At 37.2% G+C, this 25,886-nt stretch overlaps 1 protein-coding gene across 15 annotated transcripts in view; it reads left to right on the top strand.

The window, feature by feature from the left end:
- The window catches only part of RALGAPA1 (Ral GTPase activating protein catalytic subunit alpha 1), a 135,020-nt gene that overhangs the window by 59,969 nt on the left and 49,165 nt on the right, over positions 1–25,886 (top strand). For all 15 annotated transcript variants that reach the window (XR_008234504.1, XM_052782628.1, XM_052782626.1 and 12 more), the window contains 11 exons: positions 1,197–1,390; positions 1,516–1,614; positions 1,727–1,882; positions 3,372–3,500; positions 4,465–4,590; positions 5,842–5,900; positions 9,557–9,665; positions 16,891–17,001; positions 17,992–18,060; positions 19,873–20,007; positions 20,728–20,911. Coding sequence is in view for 14 of the 15 variants with exons in the window: in XM_052782628.1 (XP_052638588.1) it covers positions 1,197–1,390; positions 1,516–1,614; positions 1,727–1,882; positions 3,372–3,500; positions 4,465–4,590; positions 5,842–5,900; positions 9,557–9,665; positions 16,891–17,001; positions 17,992–18,060; positions 19,873–20,007; positions 20,728–20,911 (1,371 nt within the window). In the remaining variant the exon portion in view is untranslated. The remainder of the gene's footprint in view (positions 1–1,196; positions 1,391–1,515; positions 1,615–1,726; positions 1,883–3,371; positions 3,501–4,464; positions 4,591–5,841; positions 5,901–9,556; positions 9,666–16,890; positions 17,002–17,991; positions 18,061–19,872; positions 20,008–20,727; positions 20,912–25,886) is intronic.

The raw sequence follows: 25,886 nt of genomic DNA, 5'->3' as shown, positions 1-25,886 counted from the left end.
TAATTTGTCCTTGGAAGTTTGAATCTTTTCCCTTTCATATTTAAACAAATTTATAATTACTTCAGCTATCTTAGCTATTGAATTCTAGGATACATTCTCTTTGTAAATAATAAGTTCCCATTTCTCCCTTATTTGGTCTCATGGAAACAGAAGAGTGTCTGATGTATATTTGAGACTCTTTTCCTTTAAGTGGCCTACTGATAGACAGAAATATCATCATTTTGCTTTGTACTTTGAACTCTACGACCTAGAAACCATTAGTGTCTCTACCACAGTGGTCCAGATCTTCAAAAGAAGAGGCTATACGATTAGGCTGAATTCAGATTTAATTTTGATTTTGTATGCCTGTGGGAGCTGCGAGATTTTCAGAAGATGTCAGCAAATTCTGGTGCTGAGGTGTTTTCAAAATCTGTCTGAGGGGGCGGAAAGGAGATTCTGGATGCCTACTGCTTTAAAACTGGGGCTTGTTAGCTAGTTTAGTGTGGCTGTTTAGCTAGGTAAGTGAGAGCCGAGTAGACTGTAGCCATCGTAATCTATTGAAGTTTTCTTTGTATGGACAAACTAGATTAATCACCTTTCACCTAAAAAAGAACGTTCATTCGTATAACGCTGATGTGTAGAGAGAGCTAGGTGAGAGTTAGACTGTGGTGCTAGGTTACTGAATGTTGCCTCTCCACTCATACAAATTTACTGCTTAAAGAACAGTAGCCTGAGACAAGTTTACTCTCACCTTTCTCTTCAATTTGCAATGAAATACATTCCTAGTAGATTCTAAGGAAAATAGTCTTTCTGTTTTGTTGGGAAAAATGTAAAGTTGAAATGTAATTTTACTTGAAAGCGGGCAAGTGGAGTTCTGGAGATACATTGACTCCAAAGAGTGTAAGACAGCACTTACAAAATGAGGGGCCTTACTAGGTCCATCAGATCCTTATTAGGGCTCCAGTAGCGACCTTAAATGTTATTTATGGAAAGAATATAAGAAACAGGACAATTCTTCCTCTACAGAGTTTGATAATAGACATATAGTTAAACATATCCAGTGTTGAGGTGGCTGAATGGGTAAGAAATATCTTACTCTGAAAGCCGGATCTTTTTTTTCCTTTTGGTTTTAAGAAAACTATGTATGTAATAGTTATATCAGAACTTTTCTTTTTCTGGAGAGGTAGGTCTCACTATACTTTTTTCTTCCATTACAGAAACTAGTGAATTCCCCTCAGAATGTTGCAGCGTGATGGCTGGGGGAACGCTTACAGGATGGCATGCAGATGTTGCTACTGTGATGTGGAGGCGAATGCTAGGAATTTTGGGAGATGTCAACAGCATCATGGATCCAGAGATTCATGCCCAGGTTTTTGATTACCTGTGTGAACTGTGGCAGAATCTGGCCAAGGTAAAAGAACTGAACCTCTTCTCCAACCTGACCTGATAGGGCAGGATTTTCAGAAGGAAAAAACCACCACCTTAATATATTTCCCTTAAATGTTTATCTTTTTGGTTTGTTTTTAATAATTGCAGATAAGAGACAATCTTGGTATTTCAACAGATAACCTAACTTCACCATCTCCACCAGTTTTAATTCCACCACTGAGAATCCTAACACCATGGCTGTTCAAGGTAAATTTGAGCACTGAGCAGTGAAACAGAAATAAAAGCTCATATAGGTGTAGAAGAGTGTTTAATGTAATTTTTTAATTTATGAATAATAAATATCATTCTAAAACTGTAGGCAACAATGCTGACTGATAAATACAAACAAGGAAAGCTACATGCTTATAAACTCATTTGTAAGACAATGAAGCGAAGACAAGATGTTTCTCCAAACAGGGATTTTTTAACTCATTTCTACAATATAATGCACTGTGGACTTCTTCATGTTGATCAAGTAAGTTTAATTATGAAATTCAGGTTAATATAAATAGTATAACTAAAAATAAAATTGTTTTATCAAAAATACTGAATGGATTTTCAGATGACTAATTTAACTTTGTCTTTGAAAATAGTTATGTGACTGATACTTTTTCTAAACTTTGATAAATGGCCCTCATGTTCTTGGTTGTAATCAGAAGTGCTTTTTTTGTAGTCCATTTCAAGCAAATACAAGGGCAGAAAAGGTACTCTTTCATTTTTCTACTGATTGTATGTTACAGATTGAAGCATGCAAGAAAAGAAAGAGAAGGAAGCAGATCTCTCTAAGGTCTACTGTTCTTACTTGTTCCCAGATGCAGCAGTTTAGCTAGAGGGAAAGTAAATTGTGCTCACTACATTGAAGTAGTTTATTTCTACAGCAAGTATAGGGACTAGCAAACTGAGACATACTGAGTATATCTATAATCAGTGGGACTAGATCTTTTTCATAGGTTTTAATATGAGCAAGTCTGAAAATATTGTATGGCTTAAACACCCTTTTTAAAGGCTTCCATCAGAAGTGTGAAAAAGTTGGTTTTGTGAACTTTTTTGAGGAGCAGTTAGAGGCACAGGGAGATCAAAGGTTCAAACAATGCTGTTTTCATTAACTGGGCAAAATAGAACTAGTCCAAAATTATTTCACAGATGGCTATGCATAGGACAGATGGACAGTTTTTGTCCTCTAACAACCAGTTTACAATGCTTTTCTTGCTGGATTGCAAATCTTCCTATAACATACTGCCATTTAGTTGGCTATTGCTATTATTGGAGAATTATTCAAAGGAGGAAAAGGGTTATTTTTTTGCCTGTCTGTGAACTTGGGATGTTTTTTAATAGTTAAAACATTTTATACTTTTTCCAATACTTTTGAAGAAATTACATCATGTTACATTAATTTAGAAAACTGCCTAAGTCTACAAGAATGCAGTATGCTGTGTTGAATAACTACATACCAGAAATTTTATAAACCACTTGATTATAATTCTTTCTTTATATTTTGATTCCATATGGATATATGTAAGAGGCTAACACCTTTTTTTAAAGTTATAGTCAGGTGATTCTTGTTGGAGAGGATTTAAGTGTGTTGTTAAGAAGGTATAATAGCTCATATTGTCACTGTATCTCTCCTGTACATATTTAAATGAATGGTTAATCATTTATAGAACTCTTAAAAGTGAAATGTAAATGATTATAAGATGTGACCTGGTACCAACCTCATACAATAGTGTCTAAGGGTAAATTGATCTATAAAGTATACCACAGTTTACTTCTATTAATATGAGTATACTTAAGGAATTTATCTTTTTACGCGACTCTTCGCTCAGTAATGAGTGTCTTAACTGCCACAATGAATTTGCTTTCTTGCTTTTTTACTTTCTACCTTTGGTAAATACCTGCCTTTTTTTCATTCATTGGTCATCTTGTTGATACTCTTCGTTTCCTTTTTTCCCTTTTCCTCCTGCAAGGATATTGTCAATACAATCATCAAGCACTGCTCTCCTCAGTTCTTTTCACTTGGTTTGCCTGGTGCCACCATGCTTATTATGGATTTCATTGTAGCAGCAGGAAGAGTGGCTGCGTCTTCTTTCCTCAATGTAAGTTTTCATCAGTTCATTCTCATTTATGTGCAAGGGGTTTGAGAGAAAACTGAGCAGTATTTTTCCTTGACTAAGGTGTTAACTTGTCCCCAGTAGTCAATGTAATTGTTAGCAAGTACAGATGTTGTGAGTGGTTTATTCTAGAACACTACTCGTGCAAGTCCTCTACAGAAAATATGTGAAGAATGCAAAAATTGCTGTTGAAGCAGAGAATCTTGTTTTACTTCAGAGTTCTCAGAATTGTGACTGCCATTTATCTGCGCTTTAAACTAAATGTCCATTTTGACTGTACCTTCATTTTAAAAGTATATTTATTCCTCCGTATCTCCGCTATGCAATGACTTTGATCAGGATTGAGAACTCAAATCTGCTACTGTTTGCACTATTTTGGATGTATTTCTGATACTGCTACCCAGGCAACTTCAGCCTTATATAGTAATACCGATATGATTACCTAGGTGCTGTTGGCCTTGCATGACTGTACTTTCTCAAAGCTCCCCAATACTCTCCTCCAATTGTCTGTGAGTTTTGACTGTTTCTCACATCATTCCCCCTTTAACTAACTATGAAATCCAGCTTCGCTCAAGGTACTATCTGAAACCTCTGTCAGCTTCTTACGCTGTTAGCTGTCGTGTCCAGCAATGCCTCATGTAGTTTTCCACATCCTCTTCACCTAGCTGAACGGAAGACCTGAGCCTAGTTAGCAGCTCAGTCATTTGTCTGTAGTCCTAACAATTCCTGTACTTCCTTTTGACCGTCTTGGAAAATGGGAGTCTGGGGTGTGCATGAGTAGCAATCCCTGGGGCTGTGGTCGTGGTTTGCTCCTCTACAAAATTTACAGAAGGAGAAGGGAAATAGCTGTGTAGAGGTTCAGCCATTGTTCTCTTTATAGGCAGCTAGAAACATCAGCTTCCTGATTGCAGTAAGAATATATATTTCTCTTCACCTTTTTTTCTTTTAGGCACCAAGAGTTGAAGCACAAGTTCTTTTAGGATCCCTAGTCTGTTTTCCCAATTTATATCATGAACTACCAGCTCTTCACCCAAACATTCCTGACATTGCTGTGTCTCAGTTTACGGATGTTAAGGTAGGAATTTTAAGAATATTTGGATGGTATTCTGCTACCAAGCATATGTTTAATATGATGTTATTCTAGGAAATATTAACTAAAATTTTAAGAGTCTAAAATTTTTCAGAAATCATTTAAAATGGATTATAAGGCTTAAGATCCCATAAAATCTTGTCAAACTTTACGTTGCTAAACGTACTTTATAATTGCTACTAACTTAATAATAAAGTGTTTTCATATGTTTGTAAAAGAAAATGATGTGTTATCTCACCTTTTCAAGCCTACTGTCATTATGGCTCTTTGCAGTCTCACAGATTTAATCAGCTGAGAAGGAGAAGATTGAGAGGTTCAAGATACATTAATTTAATTTATTGGGAATTCACAACTGGTGAAATCTGCCTGTGTTCCTAGGAGCTTTAGAAAAGCTCTGTACATCAGTATGTTCTTTTTAGACAAAGAGCAAAGACTAATGGAGACCTTACCCTCTCTATTGTAACACAGAGTTGGGTAGTGTGCCAGTATACTGAAACTGGGCAGAGCTCAGTTTGTGTGTTTAATTGCTGTATGCATGTCAGGTATGATTACTATGCCTAAGAAAGGCTCACCACAAGTTTTCAAACTGTTTCAATTTAGAGAGAGATGATGGCTCAGAAACTGCTTTACACCTTGCTCCCTTTTGGGGACTGATTTTGAATTCCTTCTTTCTCATTTTTATTGCATAAATGGCTGTTTACTTGAGCTTTATTGAGAGCAACCTACAGCTTTAGGGCATTTCACTGCAGTTGAGTCAGAATTCTTCTTGACATCCTTCTTAAGGCACTGTAGTCACTTGTTCTGCAACTACTTCCAAAGACTTTTTAAATCAATATAGTTTGGGAAGGGAAAAAATGGCTTGTTTAAACCTCAAGGTAATAGATACTTTCCATAATACCCTTCAGGGCTATTCACAGAAACTAGCTTCAGGGACGCTTCCCCCCCCCCCCCCCGCCTTGATATTTTATGGAAATGTATTGGCAAGAATTGGATAAATGGTTAATCAGCCAACATTAGGACAGTAATCTGTGGTATATTCTTGGGGTAGCACAATAATGAGCATCTGGGGCAGACTAGAAGCTTGGAGCAGTGGTAAGCAAACAGTTCATCTGACCACAAACCTAGAGACTCAGCTAAGCAACATACCTGTGTGTACTATAAAAAATCCTAATTTTCTACACATTTCGTGTCATGGAGTTATTGGTAACCCAGTGAATATTTTCCTCTTTGTTTTAGGAACTCATAATTAAAACTGTGTTAAGTTCAGCAAGAGAGGAGCCGTCTGGACCTGCACGGTAGGTTATCAAAGAGTTTCTAAATTAAGATTCTTTTCTTTATTATACTGTTTTGAGTTGGATATATTGAAAAGGTTAAAGTAAAAGTTTGTATGTGTTTTGTTCATGGTTATCTTTACCACTATCAAAACTGTGGTCTACCATGTGAATGTGAAATTGTTTGTAAATAAAGATAATAACAGAACAGATGGTTTTTGTCAGACCAAATGGTGGTCTAGCCCAGTATCCTTTCTCTGATAGTGGTTGACAGAAAAGCGTGTTAATATCAGTAAGAATATAAGCTGTATGCTCTCCCGGCCTACCCCGGTGTTAGGCTCAGGGATTTTCTGTACTAGAGAGGCATTTTTGAGTTTGATTTAAGGACAATATCACTTACGAGGGAGGTATGGTTATTTTTATTAGACCACATGATTTAATTAGAAGAACAGAAATAATCCAAGCTACATGAGCCTTTCTTTATGGTATGGAAAAGAAGCAGAAGATACTGAGTGAAGCATTAAACTGGGAATGATTGTTCTGATGCTTAAACTTAGGCATCTTCATCAAATAGAGAACTTCAAAGAAGATAGTTAGCAGTTTTCTGTTTCTTAATTTGCTTAGGATTTTTTTCCTCCTTCCCTGTCCCCTGAGGCTTTCAGTTATAAAGTCTTGTGTATGGGACTGGAATAAGAATCTGTAATGCCTACCAAGGAAGAGCACACTTATGTGCCTTGTCTGTTTGGGTGGAGTGTCTGTACATGCTCAGCTAATAAAAGTCACTTAACAAATGCAAGATACTAGAACCAAGTGCCTGAAAAATGTTATTGGAAAGATAGGTTCAATGAACCTTAAAACGTTTTGCTGGAAAACAAAGAGCAGTTTTCATCTCCCCACTTACCTGTTCTTCACTTGAGCTGGTAATCTCTCTCAACACAGGGGAAGGAAGGAATGTTCTGAGATAATTTTCATTTCATTTTTCATGTTCTTTTATGAAACTGAGTTCCAAAAAGCATAACATTCTCCACTTTGCTTTTGAAAAAGGCGATTTAAATTTGTTTGGTTCAGAACATTATTACTGATCCTGTGGCACTAAAGAACACAGTATTAGCATCTTCAGTTCTGGCAGTGTGGCTGGGAAGAGGAAGGGAACATCCTGCATGTCCCCATATCCTGTCTGGCTGTGAGGTCATGTATGTAGGAGCACAGGCACATGTGCATGCCCAGCCTTTCAGAAAGCGGAGTTATGCTGCCCCCAAAATACAAAGTTGGACCACTGTGTGTAATAACATTAAATGAAGATTAAAAAGGAATACATTCCCAATGTCTCTTTGGGTTGCCTGTGTCCCTCTCCTCCTTCTGGGAGAGAGATGGGTATGTCTTCGTTGCGGGGATAATGATGTTTCCACAGCTCCTGAAGCCTGACTGCCTCACTCCTTGGCAGTAGTTTATCTACTGTCTCTTTTGGGAATAACCTCTCTGATACCATCTGCTTCACAGCGGTACGGAGTTCACCTGGATACTATCAGAGGTCGTATTCAAGATGGGCATTGTGATTTTGCCATGTCAGCTCAGCCAGTGATAGAGGCTTATTTGTCTTTGCAGTTTCCTAGGAAAAAACTTAGATTTCGTGGAGCTTAGGTACATAGCTTTATATCTCCAGCAAGTCTGAGTGCTGTTATTATTATCCAAGCTATAAATCTCTATTCCTTATCTCTTCCACAGAGGCTCAATGTTTTGCGTTTCATTACATACTTGACCCAGCTGAGCTTCAGGGAAGTCAGTTATCTGAAATACGTTCTACTCTCAGACCTCCATCTATACAGATTAATAACTGTATTAATCAAATTCCTCTCCTGCTGCTGACAGTCTGAAAAAGAAGTGATAGGTTAATGAACTCTGTGTTCTCTTCTCCTGCTTGTTCTGTTAAGGCTGTGATTCTTTGCTAACAACATTGTAGCCACATAACTACAGTTTTTCAGAGACTACTCTGAATAATGATAGCGAAACCAGTGTTCTTAGTAGAAACCTCACAAACTCATGAATAGTTTTCACATCAGTAGGTCATCAGGTGTGGAATGGATCTCAATAGCATGAAGAAAACTTAAAATTGTAACATGGACTTAGAGCTGTCTACTCTTCTATATACTAAAGGTTTATTTTCTGAGTCAGCTTACACAAACTGTGTTCATTGTTAAATCCATGCCATGTTCTTACTTTCTTTTGTTCAAAAAGGATTGAAACACATACTGTGGAAATAACAGAAGTGTAGATTGGGAAGGGACCAGGAGCACTTCTGTAAGCTTTCCCCCTCCTCCAAGGCTGGAGTATGTCTAAAACATTCCTGGCAGTAGCTTGCCTAAACGGTCCTGAAAATTTTCTCCAAGAAGAAAGTTACAAAAATCTTAGACTGTTCCAATACTTACCTTATTTTTTCAGTCAGGTTATTTTTATGACCAGTATATAGGAGAAATCTTTTCTGCTGGAAACGAAACTCTTCAGTGACTTACTGCACATCAGAAGATTTCTTATGATTTCCTTCCTCAATTGTGATCTCGACCCAGTAGACCCTTCAACTTTTCCTCCATATGTAATATTTCCCAAAGCGTGTATATTATTTTTGTCGCTTTTTTTCCTAGACTCTCTCAAGCTTGTCTTTATTCTTAAATTGTATTAATGAGGATGTAATGGAGGCAGTCTTGCAATTGAGATTTCAACAACAATGCACAAAACAGGGTGGTTTGACATCTTATTTACACTATCATGTAGAATTTTTGCTACTTGTTAGCAGTTTCATGATTCTGTGTAGCCTTAAAATCCTTTTTCTACAGCACAGGCTTCATAGCCACTTCTGTTTCTGTTTTTATTCTAACATATGATTTTTCCTTCCCAGATGTAATGCTTTGCAGTTCCCATGAGCAGCTTTCATCTTGTTGATTTGGACTGCTCACCAATTTTATCCAGAGGATTTTTGAATTCTGAAGTTGTTTCCAATATATTTGCAGCCTGTGTTCTTGAAGATAATTACTAATGATTCAGAGATTGCTTAAGCTAGCTCCTTAACATTTCTGAACAAATTTCATCCATCTCTGCTGATTTGAATGCATCTATCTAAATACTCTTTACCTTTACACTTTTCTATTTCCTGATTTTAAATGAAGAAACAACAAAATTTGAAGTATTTAATCACAATATGTACACTGTCTCTAGCATTCATCTACTCCTCCTCTATTCATCCTTGCTTATTGTCAATCTAAAAAAAGGTAAATATCTATGAATGAATAACATTCCCCTCTCTTGTCTCTGTGTCCCAGAAGCTCTAAACAAATATAAGCAAAATCTCACTTAGGGAAGAGGAACCTCACACCACAATTTTTACTTTGTCTTAAGAAAATATATGTGAATTTCCCATACATGGATTTCAGGAGTTCTTGATGTCTTTTGGATTTTTCAGTTGCTCAGAAGGGGCTTCCTCTGTCCTTTCCTATGCCTTCATCAGGGTACTTGGGATTTCTTTCTCATTTTTAAATGTTACAGCATTATAAAGGTTTTTGTGTAGTTCTTTTTGAAATATTAAAAACATATTTATTAGATTTTAGCAAGACATACCATGAATCATAAAAATTGCACATTCTTGTAGCATGTTTCTCAAAAACTTGTCCTCCAACATTGTTTTGCAGATGTGTTGCTCTTTGCAGCCTTGGTATTTGGATCTGTGAGGAGCTAGTTCATGAATCACATCATCCTCAGATCAAGGAAGCATTGAATGTGATTTGTGTTTCTTTAAAGGTGAGAGACTAACACTTTTACAAAGCATATTGCCTTTACATGTAAAGATACTTTACCTTTTCAAAGTCATGGTCACATTTTAGCATCCTCATTTCACAGTGTCATTTTCAATCCTTACAAAAGACTGAATTCAGTTTAATTGGTGGATCTCTGAACTCTGTCAAAAGAGATCTTTACCCTTTAAGTTTGGAGGAAATGATGTGCTGGGAAATAAGATAGTGGATCGCTATCTTAATATATGTCATTAGCCACTTCACTCTAACCTCCACCCTTTGGAGCATAATAGTTTGTCCATCATCCCAACTTTCATAAATAATCCTTGCAATTCAGGTTCCAGCAAAACCACTACTGGCTTTGCCCAACTTTGTCCAGCTATACCCCTTCCCACATCCTGGACCCAAGCTTCCAGCAGGATTTTCCGCATCTGACTGTAACTAGATCTAGGAGCCTGTGGTGGATTAACCTTGGGTAAGGGCCAAACTCCCTCCCAGCTGCTTACTCACTCCCCCTCCTCAACAAGACAGGGGGAGAAAACAGGATGAAAAATCTTGTGGGTCAAGATGAAGACAGGGAGAATGCTTACCAGCTACCATCATGGGCAAAACAGATTTGACTTGGGGAAATTTAATTTAATTTTAATTAAGATAATTTGGGCAATGAGAAAGTCAAAATTTAAAACGCCACCTTTCCCTGCCCTCCCCTTTTCCCAGGCTCAACTTCACTCCTTTGTTCCCAACTCTACTGTCTCCTCCTGCCCTCTCCCAAGTAGTGCACAGGGGATGGGGAGTGGGGAGTTATGGTCAGTCCGTAACAGTTCCTGTCTGCCACTCCTTCTGCCCTGTTCCAGTGTGGGTCCTCCCACTAGCTGCAGTCCTTCAGGATAAGCCTGCTCCAGTGGGGGCTGTCTGTGGACTGCAGTTCCTTCAGGAAATATCCAGTGCTGCAGTGTGGGGTATTCCACAGCTGCAGTGTGGATATCTCCTCCAGCATGGTCTTTTCCAAGGCTGCAGGGGGATCTCTGCTCCAGCACCTGGAGCACCTTCTCCCCGTCCTCCTTCTTTGGCTTTCTTGTTTGCCAGCTGTTTATTGTTCCCTCCCCCTCCCCCCCCTTCTCTGCCTGTGTGGCATTTTTGCCCTTTCTTAAATATGTTCTCATGAAGGCGCCACACACTTGGCACATAAGCTCAGCTGCATTCTTTGGTGGGTCTGTTGCAGAGCTGGCTGGAACCTCCTGTGTCTGGCATGGGGCAGCCCCTAACCTCTTCTCACAGAGGCCCCCCTGTAGCCTCTCCATTACAAAACCTTGCCATGTACAGCCAGTACAGATCCATACAAAGACACTGGCATACAGAAACATCGGAGTCTTTCCTTCTCCAGCATTTGTGTCTCCTGTCTAGACTAGACAAGGATGCCGAGGGAAGTCACATTCCTCACTAATTGGCATCCTGGGTTCCCCAGCTCTGATTAATAGTACTCTTAAAGCCTCCATGGTGCATTCTCCTGACACATTGCAAAAGGGAAAGGCCAGGGTAGAGAGGTAACTGGAAGGGATCCCAGTTTTGTGAGCCATCTGCCATCATATGCAAAAAGCCTGTCCCAAGCCAAATTGCTGCCTTGTACTCTTTGGCTACCAGACTGAGCAGAGCATCTAGTGTAAGAGCGGGACAGGGAAGAAAGTGGGAAGGTGATAAATGCAAAGGACAAGCAGAAGTTTCCCAAAGCTTCTCGTACTTCTTGCTCACCTGCCCTCTTCTTTCCTCCACCGACCAGATCCCATTACCCCCATGTCCTCACTACATTCTGTGCCTGTTCTCTTCTGAGTTTGAGAGCCATTGCATTATGCAGTATTGCTTCTCAGCTCTGGTCAGATATTTAGAGAGAGATGTAGAGTACTTATGCCGCATGCATGGAAGCGCTGGAGGCTGTTTGATTTCCTGTGGCAAAGTGCCTTTCTATGCTCATTCCAGGACATGTCATTCAGGCCAGTACCTGTTAGAAAAAATCTGCATCCAAAGACAGGTCAAGAGTTGGCATCAAAGTTTATGTGAATAAACTACCTGTTGAAAGGGAATAATGAGACCTCTAATTTTGGTGAGAAGTAAAGAGCACCTATTTTTGTGGCTATCATTAAAATGTATTTCCCGTTTTTTATGAAGCGTGCTGCAACACTGGGTAATTTTACAATTTTTCAGAAAGATTTAACTTTTCCATTTTAACGGGTGTTGTGGGTTGGGCCTGGCTAGCAGCCAAATGCTCGCTCACCCACCCCCAGCAGGAGTGGGGAGAACATAGGAAGAACAGCAGTGGGTCCCTGGCCCCTTCCCGCAGAGGCCACACCTGCAGCCCCCCGCTACCAAAACCTTCCACCTACACTCAATACAATGGTTCTGAAACTAATTTGTAAGATAAAACTTCACAGTCTCTGATAGTCGCCATACAATTCTGTATAACTACTTTATACTAGGTTCTTGAAATCTAGGATGATTTACTGTTTTGGTATTTGCTGTTTTAATTGAATCTGTTAAACATAGCTAGTATGCACAGTGATTCTCACCTGGAAATGCAGCTTGCTCAGATACAGCTAGTTCATTGTGGTGCAATGCTTATAAGATGCTTCTGAATAGAAGAGATTTTCTGACATTTGTCTGCCTTTCCTTTTGTGAATGACAGTTTTCACTATTCTGAAACTAGTCTCACTGGATTTGAACTCTGGTCACAAGATTTTGTATTGGTGGTAGTATATCAACAGTATATTCCTTTCATCATCTCTGTTAAAAAGCTGCACTTTTTTGGCCTTTTTTTTTCCTTGATGAGTGTTTTTGTTTTCTGACTTTTTTCAGATCTTTTTCATATTTGTTCATATCTTATGCAATGATTAGAATATTATTAAAAAACATATTATTTTCTAGCATTATGCAAACTTGCATATTTATGAACAATATCTTCAACTTTTTAAATATTTCCCAATTTATTTTCAGAACCTTTCTACATGCTCTTTGTTTACATGAAAATTCAATGAATAGTCTAGTCTTTCTGTATATACATGTTGATAAAAATCAGGGTGTACACCTATTATACATGGCTTGTGTCAGATGTTGGGGACTAACTTTTCTTTTCAGCAATGGGAATCTGAAAAGCATCTTAGCGAATCACATCCTGTGAAGCAGGATTTGGGTCTGGCTAAAATGGGTAGCTGCAGGGCTTTTAGTATTAGACTCTAAATTGCAATTTCCTGTTTTGCAAAATCACATTCACCCTTTGCAGCTTCACTAATACTCTCTTCCAGGGTTTTCCCCTTGCTTTTTAATATCCCTTAAATAGTGCATTTTATCAAGTTCCTGTGGAGGTTTGGTATTAGGCAAATGATGTTGTTTTTATCTTACTTCTGCAATCTATCAAAGTTTGAACTATTTTTAATCCTGACATTCACTCTGATTTCTCTTGCTTTTCTTTGACGTATTTTAAACCAATTATTTGTATCTCATTTATATTAAACATAAATTACTTCTTGAATGAAAAGACAAAGATCTTTATATTTCTACTTTGCTTTGTGTTGGCAAAAGTGTCCAGAGCATGTTGGCTTTTCTCCTGTTCTGAGCAGTGGTATACATTCACAATTGCGTTTAATCATGAAATGTAAAGTTCATAAATATATCATGGGAGAAACAAATGAGCTCTAATTTGTTACCTAAGCAATCTCCTGGCTTCCAAGTAGTCGGAGATTTGAACTCCCAGAGTGGATTATTTTCTTATTTTCAGGAGAAATGAATCAATAGGGAGCTATAGTCCTAGTCCAGCTTACTGATAAGTACAATTGAGCAAATAACATTGACTAGAAATGTTAGCAACAATTACATGCCTATCTCTGAAATACAGAAGTGTACTCAGAACTGCCATCCAGCTCTGAATATAGCTAGCACTTCTCCCAGCAGTGTGGTGATACTGCTATATCTGCATGAACCTCTGCTGAAGTCTGAGCAGAAAGGATCCTAACCAGCCATCCAGACCCCTGCTCCTCTCAAAAATGCTGCAGATACATCACAAAATTGTGTTGTGCAGGCTTAGTTGCATGAGTGCTAAACATAGGTTATTTGCAAGTACGGACAAGGTTAAACTACTGATGTAACATCCAGAAAGCAAAGGATCTTTGCAAAGATGAAAAGTATGGTAAGACTACCCTTCTGAGAAAAACCCTGAGAGTTAGGTACCAGACAAAGTGCTGGTTCATTGAAAGTTGTTGTTTGTTTGTTTGTTTGTTTGTTTGTTTTTTCCATTGAGCAACTTTTTAAAAAATTATGCCTGCAGTTACACTACTAAATATAAAATCATATAGAAGTAGTGAATTCTTACGCTTTGTAACACACAGCATTTTCCAGAGATAGAAAATGACGGGTGAGATGTTTGTAGCATCGCACAGCCGCCTTTGTGCGACCTCTGAAGGTTCTTGGAAAAGAAGTCAGAACAAAGGAGCTGACTTGAGAGGGGTGAATTGTTTTGCTATTCAGCATAAATCCAGTGTTTCTGCTAGGGTTTAGGAAAATGTCCTTCCAGGACACACAGCTTTATAACTGTCTGTTCTAAAGTATCAGTGCATTCATTTGAAATGTGATATATTGACCATGCTGGGACAGATTTCAGGAGTAGATGAAGGGTTTGATCCCTTTGGGCCAATCGTCGTATTCTTGATTTAAAAACTTCCTAATCAGTGTTCTTCCCATGAATAAGACTTGAAAATTTGAGTGCACAAGATCTGAACTTTATTTGCATTCATTACTTTATAACCTTCAGCCTTTCTGCTAAATTTAGGTCTCCACTGACTTTTGTACCCTGTCTTAAATTAAAAAGAAAATTAAAAAACTCTCTTCAACCAGACAACAGATAGAGGTTAAATAATTTGTATAAACCATTTTAGAGCCTCATGATCCTCTTAAAAAAAAAAAAAAAAAAAACAAAACCAAAAGAAAAGAAGAAAATGCTCCCTGTTTTTAAGTAGTAAACAGCTGATTATTCAAACACTCTGAAAAGTTTCCAGGCCTTTTTCTCAGGTAATTTTTTCTTAAATTCAGTAATCTGGATATTCCTTATTAAGCTGCTCTGGTTTGTCCACCCCTTTTGTCCTTTCCAGTGACTTTGGGGTTTTCCTGCAAGCTTGTAAGGATGTTTCCAGCAATCTGGATTTGATCTCAAGTTCTATAATCAAATTGTTATGCTTTCAATTTTATTTAATTTTTTTTGGTTGTCAGTCGAGCTTGTACATTAGAGTCTGTACCCTGCTTACTGTGCTCTTACAGTGTACTTTCACAGCATGGAGAGAGGCTGTCTCACGAGGGATAAAAAATAGTGGTGTTCTTGTCATAAGCTCTGGGAAGACTTGCAGATGTAAGATGCCTGCCACGTTTTAGTTAAAAGCCGACAATAACATGAAACTACGTCCACTGAGAAAAAAGGAAAGTCAGAACAAGAATTAACTGCCCTCTGTACTCTGGTTTCTATCTCTGTGGCTGGCTTGTAAGAGCCACTCATAGTCCTTCTTTATGCTTACATAGACAACACAAAAAATGTTAATTAAAGCTTTGTACTCCATACTTTTTCTTATGCTTGTACCTTTTCTTTTCAAGACCTTAAATGTAAAAAAAAAGCTCTGCTTTGATAAGCTGGCCCAGGGCAGAGTTTTCTTCAAGTGTATTTTCCACCTTCAAATTTTTGCCAAAAATTTTATTCTGAAATCCTTAATTTTCTGCTCAGGCTTCATTGCCCAGGCATTTCAGCTTTCTTAAAGCCTTTTTTTTTTTAGGTTTGTGAGATGTACCCTGCCCTGAAAGGTTACTAGAACTGGATTGATTAAGAAACAGTCTAAGAAGCCAAGAAATTAAATCTAAGTATTTTGGCAACATAACTACCCTTTCCTGAGTTCAGAGGTAGAGACTTAGCCACCTTGCAGCACACACCTGTGACAGCTTCACTGCTAAGTAAAGTGAAGTTAAAACGTGTAAACTACTTTTCTATTCTTTTAATAATGCAGGAATTCTGATGTCACTCATCTTCATTGGAGAAACAGAATAGGATTTGTCATGATTAGAGCATGAATTAGCTAATTGTTTTCTGAGTGATCTGAGGTTCATCAGATTTATGGTTTGGAAAAGTTGTTTTCAGTAAAGAGTAATTCTTGAATAAGAATTCAAGAGTAATTTCTTGAATAAGAATGTATTTGAAATCCTTCTCTTGGGGCTGCTGCATGTTATTTTTTCTTCTGTGTGGTTTGTGCTGCCTTCTGAAGTCTGTAGTTTTGCTGTGCTGGTAACCATTTTGCTCAGATTCGCATTTAGCGCAGCTTTGTAGGATTTTCATGTCCTAGATGAATAAAATTCACTTGTAAAATTCACTTTGTGCTTGTTGTTTGGTGCACAGCTTAATGTTTTAAGGCAAGTGCAACGAAGGAAGAAGCCTCAGTTACATGTCCTGCGCATTAATAATTGAAGGAAACATATCCCTGTCTCTTCATGTCTTTGTTTTCCCACTTAGGAGCATACGGCAGCATGTGCATCCACTCCCAAGGCTGGGGACTAATTGTACATTTTGCCTTGACCAACACAGTAACTTAAATATTTTAGTAACTGTTGAAGGCAGGCTCCAGTGCAGCAACGTTCTCCTGCCTTTAAAAGAAAACAGAGAAAAGAGGAATTAAGCACAGAAGCCAAGGTGCATTCATTTCCATTCAGACAAGTGCTGTACACAGCAGTCACTGACAAATAGAGAACAGTTAGTCTCACTATTAGTACTATGTCTGGCATTTTGGATACACAGCAGTTCACCTGCCTTGGTTCTCAACAAAGACCTCTGGTTTCAGAATGAGATCCTTGGTTTTTTGCAGTGATGCATTAACATTCATAAACATTAAGGTAACAAGAAAACGAATTCATTCTTTCTGGCTTCATGATACTGTACTAACCGGTCTGAAATTAGGAGACTCCTCTCCCCTTTCCCTCATTCCGTGCAACTCCCTAATTGTCTGTCCCAAAGCTTTGATGTTAGCTGCAAACATTTGATTATGACTATAAACTGATTCCTTTTAAATTTTGTAAAATTTAATTTGATTCCTCCAATAAATAGGTACACAATGAACTATATGTATAAAACTATCACCGAAATTCCTGACCACCTTACCACCTAATGTACTGTTATGTGAAATGTAGTCATTGTTACTGTGCTGTGTTCTCTTTTCTAGTTTCCAAATAAAACAGTAGCCCAAGTTGCCTGCAGTATGCTGAACATGCTGATACACTATGTACCTAGACTTCAAGTCTATCAAGCTGATTCACCTTTAAGAATTATTCAAGTAAGTAATTTTTTAAAATTTGAAAATTTTAATTCTGTTAAATGTAACAGTAAAATGTATTTCACTGAAATTAAAATACCAGAATATTGACAATTATGTTTCACAAAATGTTAAGTTAGTAGAAACGTAATCTTCCTGATCATTAATTGTGTAGGTTCACATTGCACTTACTTGCTGACTCCAATATTAACATGTAAAATGGCTATGTTAGGCTTATTTTTTCTCCAATAGAGCTATGTCATTGTTTACACGAGAATACTGTCAATAAAATGCAATTTTTTTAATATTAAATATCTTCAAATATGTTTATTGAAGTTTAGTGAGAAAGTTATTACTTAAAATACAGATCTACAATTGTATTTTGCATATTCATATGCAAAATACTTTGCATTAAAGTGTTTCAGTATGAATCAAAAATAATTATTTTGAATACACTTTAAATAGTGAGGGAGTATGGCCTCTGTGAGGCTGAACCACAGAGAAAAGATAGAGGTCTCCCAGGTAACTGGAAAGGGAATCATGTGGAAGCTTCTTAAGAGGTATAGCAAGTATTTCTCTGCTCCTCTGCAGTCATATTGTTGATTAAGTAGAGGCAGGGTGTTTACAAATTCTAGTAGTTCTAAGAAATAATGGAGCTCAAATAGCCCCATACACAAACACGTCAGGCTCTTTCCTGCACCTTACCAAGTGTGTTGAATTAAGTTCTCTTCACGCCTGAATATTTGGAGTAGCTGTATAATTTCATTGTCCCTAATGCACCTACGTCAGTCAAGCTGAACATACTCCTTCAATGTCTTCCGCGCAATTCAATTAAAAGGATTTTACTTAAAAAAAAAAAGTGGTAAGGAATACTGTAGTTTGTCTCAAAATAACTCTAATAGAATTTAACCATGAATCTAGTATTGTGTCACATTTACCTGCTTAAAAACTTATTTTAAACTTAAATATTTAAATAGCATTTTTAAAGAAACTATGCTATATTTTCCCCAGATTCTGATAGCAACTATTACCCATCTGCTACCCAGTACAGAAGCTTCCTCTTATGAACAGGACAAGAGGGTAAATATTTTTCATTTCTTTTTAATGTGTCAGTTTAATTAAAAAGGTGTGTGACATAGCATTGTTATAAAATTTAAGCTGTGCCTTAAAGTAGGGATTCAGCTTTTTAAGTGTAATACAGTGTAGTCTTCTCAGAATTCCAGCAGTATTCTTTATACAAGTGAATTTCTGAAGTTTTTGTAGGAAAATATGCATTTACAATTGAGATTGATTGTTTTCAATATTTAGAAAGTCGTCGTCTTCCTTATCCTCAGTGTACTTACAAGCAATAATGTAGACTTTTCATACTTGTCTTACAGTGAAAATATATTCTCAACTTGTAGAGAATACCTTCCAGATTATTTATAAGATCATGATTTTTTGTACTTTGTATTGTAAATACATTCTTGAGCAAGATAGCCCATAACCTTCAGATGAATTTGATTGTTGTCATCCTTCAAAACGATTGCTATCTTTTTCTATTTTCAGTGGGCCTGGGTCCCCTAGCTAAGATGGGCTCCTTCTTCACCTGATACTCACAGTAATACTTTCTACCTCCTGAAAGCTGTATCTCTTCTGAATTATTTGGCTTTTCTCTAGGACTGTGGGGCTCAATGGTCATTTAAGCTTGGGCACTTTGGTGCAGTTTGTCACTGGCAGCTCTGTCGTTCTGGGCTACCCATTCCCACGGGAGCTGGCATTCGTCTATTGCTCATTTTGGCTTCCAGAGCTCCGTTTTGCCTTTCCTCTCTGCTTGCAAGGAGGCAGGGGCTGTTGCATACTACAGCGGTATGCCAAGCTAGCCACCTTTCCACCTGAGATGCTTCCCATAAATCACTAAGTTTCCCCATGAACTAATGCTGATCATTCTACATCAAATATCATACAAAAAATTGGCTTACCTAGTTTGACAAACTTAGTCCTAATGGGTTTCTTAAAAATTGGTTTAATATAAAAATACTCAGAGCCCTTCATCATTAGGTTTATTATATGGTGCCTCAGAGAGACAAAGTTGTAATGTTTTTTGTGAAATGAGCATGATGTTTATATGTTGTTTATTAGTAAATTAGTTAAGTGGATTTTCTTTGAAAGACTTTTATTTAACTTGGGAAATATTTTAGAGAATCTTGCAGCTATTTATCTGAATTGTTTCCTCTGCCACAGCTAAGTGTTAAAAAATAAAAATAATTATTTGAAGCCAGTAAGTTATTAATATTTGGTGCGTATGTGTGTCTTAATCTAATTCTGTTCTACAGTCTTTAAAAACATCCCCTAGAGGGTGTTGATTCTTTTGCTGACTGAGTAGCCTACAATACAGAAGGCAGTTGGATTTCTTTCAGATGGTGCCTGATGCTACGTAGTATTATTGACACGTTGTGAAGGAAATTCTGTGTTATTTATAAAGCACTAAATACAGCTGAAATAGTTCAGTTTTGTGTAATCCTTGATACATTTACAGTGACATTTATGTGCAGAATAGTGCATCAGCCTCAATTTGTACCTGTGTAATCTGTCATTTTAAAAACAGCACCCTACAAATCAATTTTGGAAAATCATGGGTATCCTCTTAGGCACAATATCTGCTCACAGACAGACCATGATGAGAAACTGTTGTATGGATGGTCTTTGTTAAATATCTCAGTAGCCAAAGTTTTTACTGATGCCGTAGGTTTTGAACGCGCAGTGGCTTTTAAACAAGTGTGACCTGCCATTACTGCAGAAGGTTGACTCTACTGAATTGAGAAAAGTAAAACAGAGAAGTAAAATACAGTGATAAATGTGAAGTAGCAGGTGCTGGTTTAATTGATTTGTAATTGAAAGTGTTTGTTCCAGTTGGTGGTTTCTTTACTTCTGTGCTTATTGGATTGGATAATGGCCTTGCCGTTAAAGACCTTGCTGCAGCCTCTTCACACTACAGGAGCAGAAAATGATAAGACTGAAAGATCTGTTCTTAATTGTATATATAAGGTACCTGTTTCTTTATTCGCTAAATGAGAATTTCTGTGCATGGAGGTAGTGTCAGTTTTCATGGAAATGAAGACAGCAATTTTTATGTAAGCTGACCTCCATTCTACTGCTGAAATGTGGAGTGCTATCTTAGTGCTCGTACATTCTACTGTAACTGCTTGATCTTTGGTATATTTGGAATTGTTGATTTTGTTTTACATTTTGTGCTGTTTAACCAAGTTCCTTTTTGTATATTATATTGATAGCAGATGTTTGTGTTGTAGAAGACCAGCTATATGTTTAAGATAGGAGGATGTAGCTTGGTATATAATTGTAATATATATTGTAATTACTGTCTTTAGGGACACAGAACAAAGATAGGTATTTTTTTTGCAAGGGAAGGGGATTAAAACCTCCAGCAGCTTAGACCTAGCATACATAATTAAAGAAGATAGGAGATCTAAAAATAAAGGTAGTTTAGTGATTTGTTTTAAGTTTTGTTTCTTGTTTCTTCATTGTTAAATTCCACTTCAGTGTAGACTCTGTTTTAACAATTTTCTTTGCAGACCAGGGTTTGTTTCTGTAAACATTAAGCATATAAAATTTTCCAACATTTTGTCCTGCCTACCTGGTTCTAACAAATAAATTAAAAAATGTAAATAAAAATAAACTTCATTTCTTACAAAACTATAAAGTAGAAATTTCAGTAGTTAATGTCATGAAATTCTGGGTTTGTTCTAGGTTCTGCATGGATGTGTCTACGGGTCTCAGTGTTTTAGCAACCCTAAATATTTTCCTCTAAGCCTTTCTGATTTGGCATGTGTGGATTACGATCCTTTTATGCATTTAGAAAGCTTGAAGGAACCAGAACCACTGCATTCTCCAGACTCAGAGAGGTCTTCTAAACTTCAGCCAGTCACTGAAGGTTTGTCAAATTGCCTAAATATATTTTCTTTCAAAAAGATTTTATCTTGGTTTCCAGTATTGAAGTGTTGGTCTAAAGCATGTTTTAAATTATACCTAGACACTAGGTAAGAACCATTAGTATGGAATGAGCTAACATAATTTTGAGCAATTACTGTTCGATTAACTGAAATAAGTATCTTCTGAACAATATGAAGATTGATTTGATATGGATTCTTCTGTGCTCTGTGTATCAGCAAAAAGCATTAAGTACTGCAACATGGATAAATGTTGCTTTTCATTTTACTTTCAGTAAATTAATTTATCTTTTCCTTAATTTTGCTCCTTTTTCTAAGAATATTTTGGATTTTTTTCCTATATGAGCTTGCAATATTGAAAGCTCTCTCTGAATATTTTTTTAACCTATCATAATTTGTTGTCAATCTGTTTACACTGTTTAAAACCACAGAGTTACCTAAAAAGAGAGAAATTTTCTCTCATCTGCTTAGAACCTTAAGAGACCCAGGAATGAACATTTTCTTCAGAACTTGAAAATAAAAATAAAGAATCAAGAAACTAAGCTACAGAGGAGTAGCGTGTATTATGCAGTGTATCTAGTAAATATCAAATGGCTACATTGAGAAGAAAATTGAAAAAGATGAGATTAATACTGATACCAGAAACTCCGTGTAGTGCTATTCTCCCTCCATATTAAGTTGTTCCGTTTAGGCTTCCTTAAAGGTATTAAGAACCAGATAAATGCAGAAGCTCTTTGTAGCAGCTGTGTGCTAACAGCAGGTGATTTTGTGGTCTGTAGTGACTACGTGCTGTTTTTTATGTAGAGAAAATGGCTAATCATTGTGCCCTTGTCTAAGGCATGCTTCATCATCCTCAAGTACTTTTTTGGCCAAAGAATTCTAAACATAGAGCTGTCCCCTAATAAGCTCAGTATTGGATTGAACAAGTCTGATTTGAGAACTATTGGCAGGAGGAGCTGTAATTATTAAATTTACTGAAGAATGAAGCAAGGTACTATAGTTGGCTTTTTGTCAAATGGCTGTGGTATTATTAGTAAAAAGTAATCATCTGGTGGGTCAGAATGAAAGAGGCTTCGAAGGATTCATTCTGTCCTAATTACAGTCTCACCTACACATATTATGTAAAGCTAATATTTAAAGCATTTGCCAAAATTAACTTCCACTGCATGTTCATTACAGTGTAGTGTATTGTAGTAGCTTTTTATGCCTGGCATCTTTTGTATTCTGTAATAATCTGTAATTATGGGTTAGCAGCAAATGCTGTGTGGCTTGTTTAATCTGACAATCTGAAAAGACAACCCTGAATAGATTTCTCTTTGAATGAATGTAGTTGCACAAAGCCTTAGCATCGATATCTTCATTTTGCATTTCCATGTGTAATCTGTTCTTTTATGATTTCTTGTTAAATTTCTAAATAAAAGTAATTTCAGATGTTCCTTTTATCTCTCCGGATGAATTAAGGAAGGCCCATATGTTTTTAAAGTTTCAGGGCTCTGGAATTGTAAGTCAGATCGTGAAATTTAATTGGCAAACTACAGCATTATAATGCAACCGTGGTCTTGCAACCTTGGCACTTCTAGTCCACATTACCAGGCAGAGAATAAAATTGGCAGTGCTTAACCAATCACACAGCATCTGTTCTCCCTGGCATTGTTGGAGGAGTGAGAGGAGTAAACTTAGTGGATAACAACAAGTCTGGGACTCGATCAAGACGGGGGGTCAATTAGTACAAGCTAGCAGCAAGGCAGTATGCCAATGGGTCACCCTCTTTTTTAGTAGAGTAAAAGTGTTACCATGATATCTTTTATGAAGGAATGGAAATGGGCAGGACAGTAGTTGTAGGGAAATCGGGGAAGTTCTACAAAGACAGGGTGGGGTTTGCTAGACTCTCCTTAGGTCACAAGCAAAGCTGAAAGTACTGAAACGCCAGAATTCTTAAGACAGGGTGCTTTTGATCAGTTTAATAGATGTGATTGAGATAACCATGTTATGCCTCCCATTGTTCAAGGTCAGATCCATCACAAGTTTTATGGACACTTGGCCACAGTATGATGTGGTATGAGACTATGAAGATACGTGACTTTCAGAGATACAGCTGCGTAGTGGGGACAGGATCTTTTGAGAGGCTGGAGCAAGCCCTGCGATAAAGATTTGTTAAATCCTCTGGAAACAGGCTATTTGGGGAGAGAAGAGGATTATTCCCCTCTCTGTTTCAGTAATTTTCCAAGTGCTATCTCTCACAAGGAGTCTGTTATACCTAGGATTATCTGTGAAATTGTCTTTGTCCTCCTTTCTGTAGGTTGCAGGTAAAGTGGTAGATTGCAGTATAAGATACACAAAGAATAATTTTGAAATTGTTAAGTATATTAAAATGTTATATTTAAAACAGAATGAACTTTTAGCAGCTGACAATAAAGACATCAGTAGGAAGCTTCTCTTGCATCATCAGAACTTGCAGACAGCAAGTCTGTGGTGCTTTCATACATCTAAGGACTCACAGGGCTCGTCTACATGAAGGCTGATGAACTGTTCCTCTAGCTAGTATCGACAACAGCTTCCTCTAGCTACAGTACAGGCGTACAAGTGCTGCCTGTGCTAATTAACTGCACCTAACTAGCCTGGATTCAGTGTCACACTGACAGAGGCATGCTTTCTCCAAGGATAGCATAGCATTATAGCCATTCACTGTATGGTTTGGATGCGCAAAAGCTAACTTGGACTGCATTGTGCCATGTTCTGGTTACCTGCTTCTGGCCTTTTACTTGTCATTACAGGACCATAAACATATGTGAGGGAGAATTAAAATGGAACCTCTCCTTCAAAGCTTTTTTCTTGTTTATATTAAATGATGCAAACATTTAGGAAACAGTAAAACTGAGGGGGTTTTGTGACCCTTGTATTGACAGGGAAGCTGGTTACATGAAAATATGTAGCATTAAACAAGAAGTGCTATACATCTTCTAATATTAATAGATAGCAAAATCAGACTATTGAACAGTCTAGTCATAAGGAAATAATATTTTATGGGATTTTTTTGTGCAATTATGGGCAAAAACATTTTGAAACCTGTTTTTCAGAGATCACAAATCTGTTAGAGATGGTTGTGATTGGAAGGTAGTAGTTACGTTGCATAGATACAGTGGTCTATCAATTATTCATTTCATGGATTTCCCCCATTTGTCATATTTCTCCAAACATATTTAAAACTCTTTTGCATAGATCGATCATTTTTCCTAATGTATTTCAATTTCTGAAGAAAAAGTTTCCCCCCATCTGATGTTTAGTCTTAGCTTTTATTTAAAAAACAGAAATATAAAGTACTTTTCTTTTAAGGCTTTGCTGTTTGCCATTTCACTGAAAGGAGACAAGAAGTACACTTTTTTAAAAATACTTTATACATGGTGCATCCAGATTAGCACAGTTTGTGTTTTGTATGGGATATTCTAGAGGTGGGTTTTCTGTAACCACATTTCACTACACCTGAAGCTTAAAATTAGAAAGGAGTGAGACTTCCTTAAGCTAATGTAAAATACAGGTAGCTAAGCTGAACTGAACTCTCTTAGGGTCCCTCTAAATGTAATGGAGAAAGAGAAGAGTTTCCAGAGAGTGATTCATCCCATTCTCCAGTTTGGGCTTCTAACTAAGATGAATCAGTCTGTACAGGTGCATCATTCTTTAGATAGCTAAAAGGATGTGGAGAGTTAAATTCCACCCTTGGTCATTACTTTTTTCTTCTGCTACATAACTGTAGTTGTTTAGAAGCTGTTCAGCCAAAGTTGAATTAAAGAATTAACAACGCATCTTAAGGAAACTCAGGAATCCTCCATTCATGCCACTGATGCAAATTAGTGGTGATGGACCTTCAGCCATTCCACAAAAGAGGTAATTTCAGGGACTGAGAAAAATAGCCAATATGACATGCTTCTAGTAAATTACCAAATGATCATGTACACCTGTAAATTACATTGCCCAAGCAAAAGACTGTACCATTGTAAAGAGAGCAGAGAAGTGTTCACTCAGGAAGACAAGTTGGCAAAGCAGCCAGCTAGACTGCTTTAATATGTAACAATATGACTTAGTTTGTAGAATTTGTTGGAAAGCTGTGATGGCTTGCATTATTGCATATTTCGATCTGCCCTCCAGAAACAAAGAGCATGGTTTAGATACTCATTTTAAGAGTTCTAATATATTGAATGTCCGGTTGTTCCTGATTGAGGAGATGTGCTTCTAGGAACAAATTATTAATATGTATCCTTTAAGTCATGAATTTAATTTAAAATTCTCATATTTTCAAAAAACATACTGGGTTTGGAGAGTTGGGGTTTTGGGTTTATTTTTTTTTTTTGCTAAGGGAAACCATCACCAAAATCTGATTTGCTGTGTGGCAATAATGTTTCAAGATTGCTTTATTTTATTTTGACATAACAGGTTACATCTTACCTTTTACTTTTCAGTATGCTTCTCTTAATACTTCTGATTTAAGTTTTCGATGTCACTTTTAGATCAACAATACTGTATTCTGAGAGAAGTCTCAGTGAGAAGTACTGTTCTCATTTTATAAAAGAGGCAATAACAGATTTATATCCCAATTATTTTTATTTTTTATTTTAATTCAGGAGCAAAATTTTCAGAGAAAGACTGTGGTAGGACTGGGAATGGACCTTCCAAATTTAAATTTGATGTTCCACTCTTTGTATCACTGTATCACCTTTCTTTTTCATATCTCCCTTAGGGTCCTAAGGGAGTAAATCTATGCACACAGACACAATACAGCCGTGGTCAGGTTTGAGATCTTTAGGGTTTGCCACAAAACAGTAATAGTAATAACTTACAGGCTAACAGGTCCCTCTCATTTCTTCAGGCTTTTCAGCAGAACTTAACTGAAGGCATTAACCTACGCAGTGTGAGACTTCAGGTAGCTGGGAAGCTCACATGTCTTTGCTCCTAGGAACCCGAGAA

This window comes from Harpia harpyja, chromosome 3 (assembly GCF_026419915.1).
Source record: "Harpia harpyja isolate bHarHar1 chromosome 3, bHarHar1 primary haplotype, whole genome shotgun sequence".
Lineage (NCBI taxonomy): Eukaryota > Metazoa > Chordata > Aves > Accipitriformes > Accipitridae > Harpia > Harpia harpyja.
The sequence above is the reverse complement of the archived record's forward strand: the minus strand, read 5'-3'. Positions and strand labels throughout refer to the sequence as shown.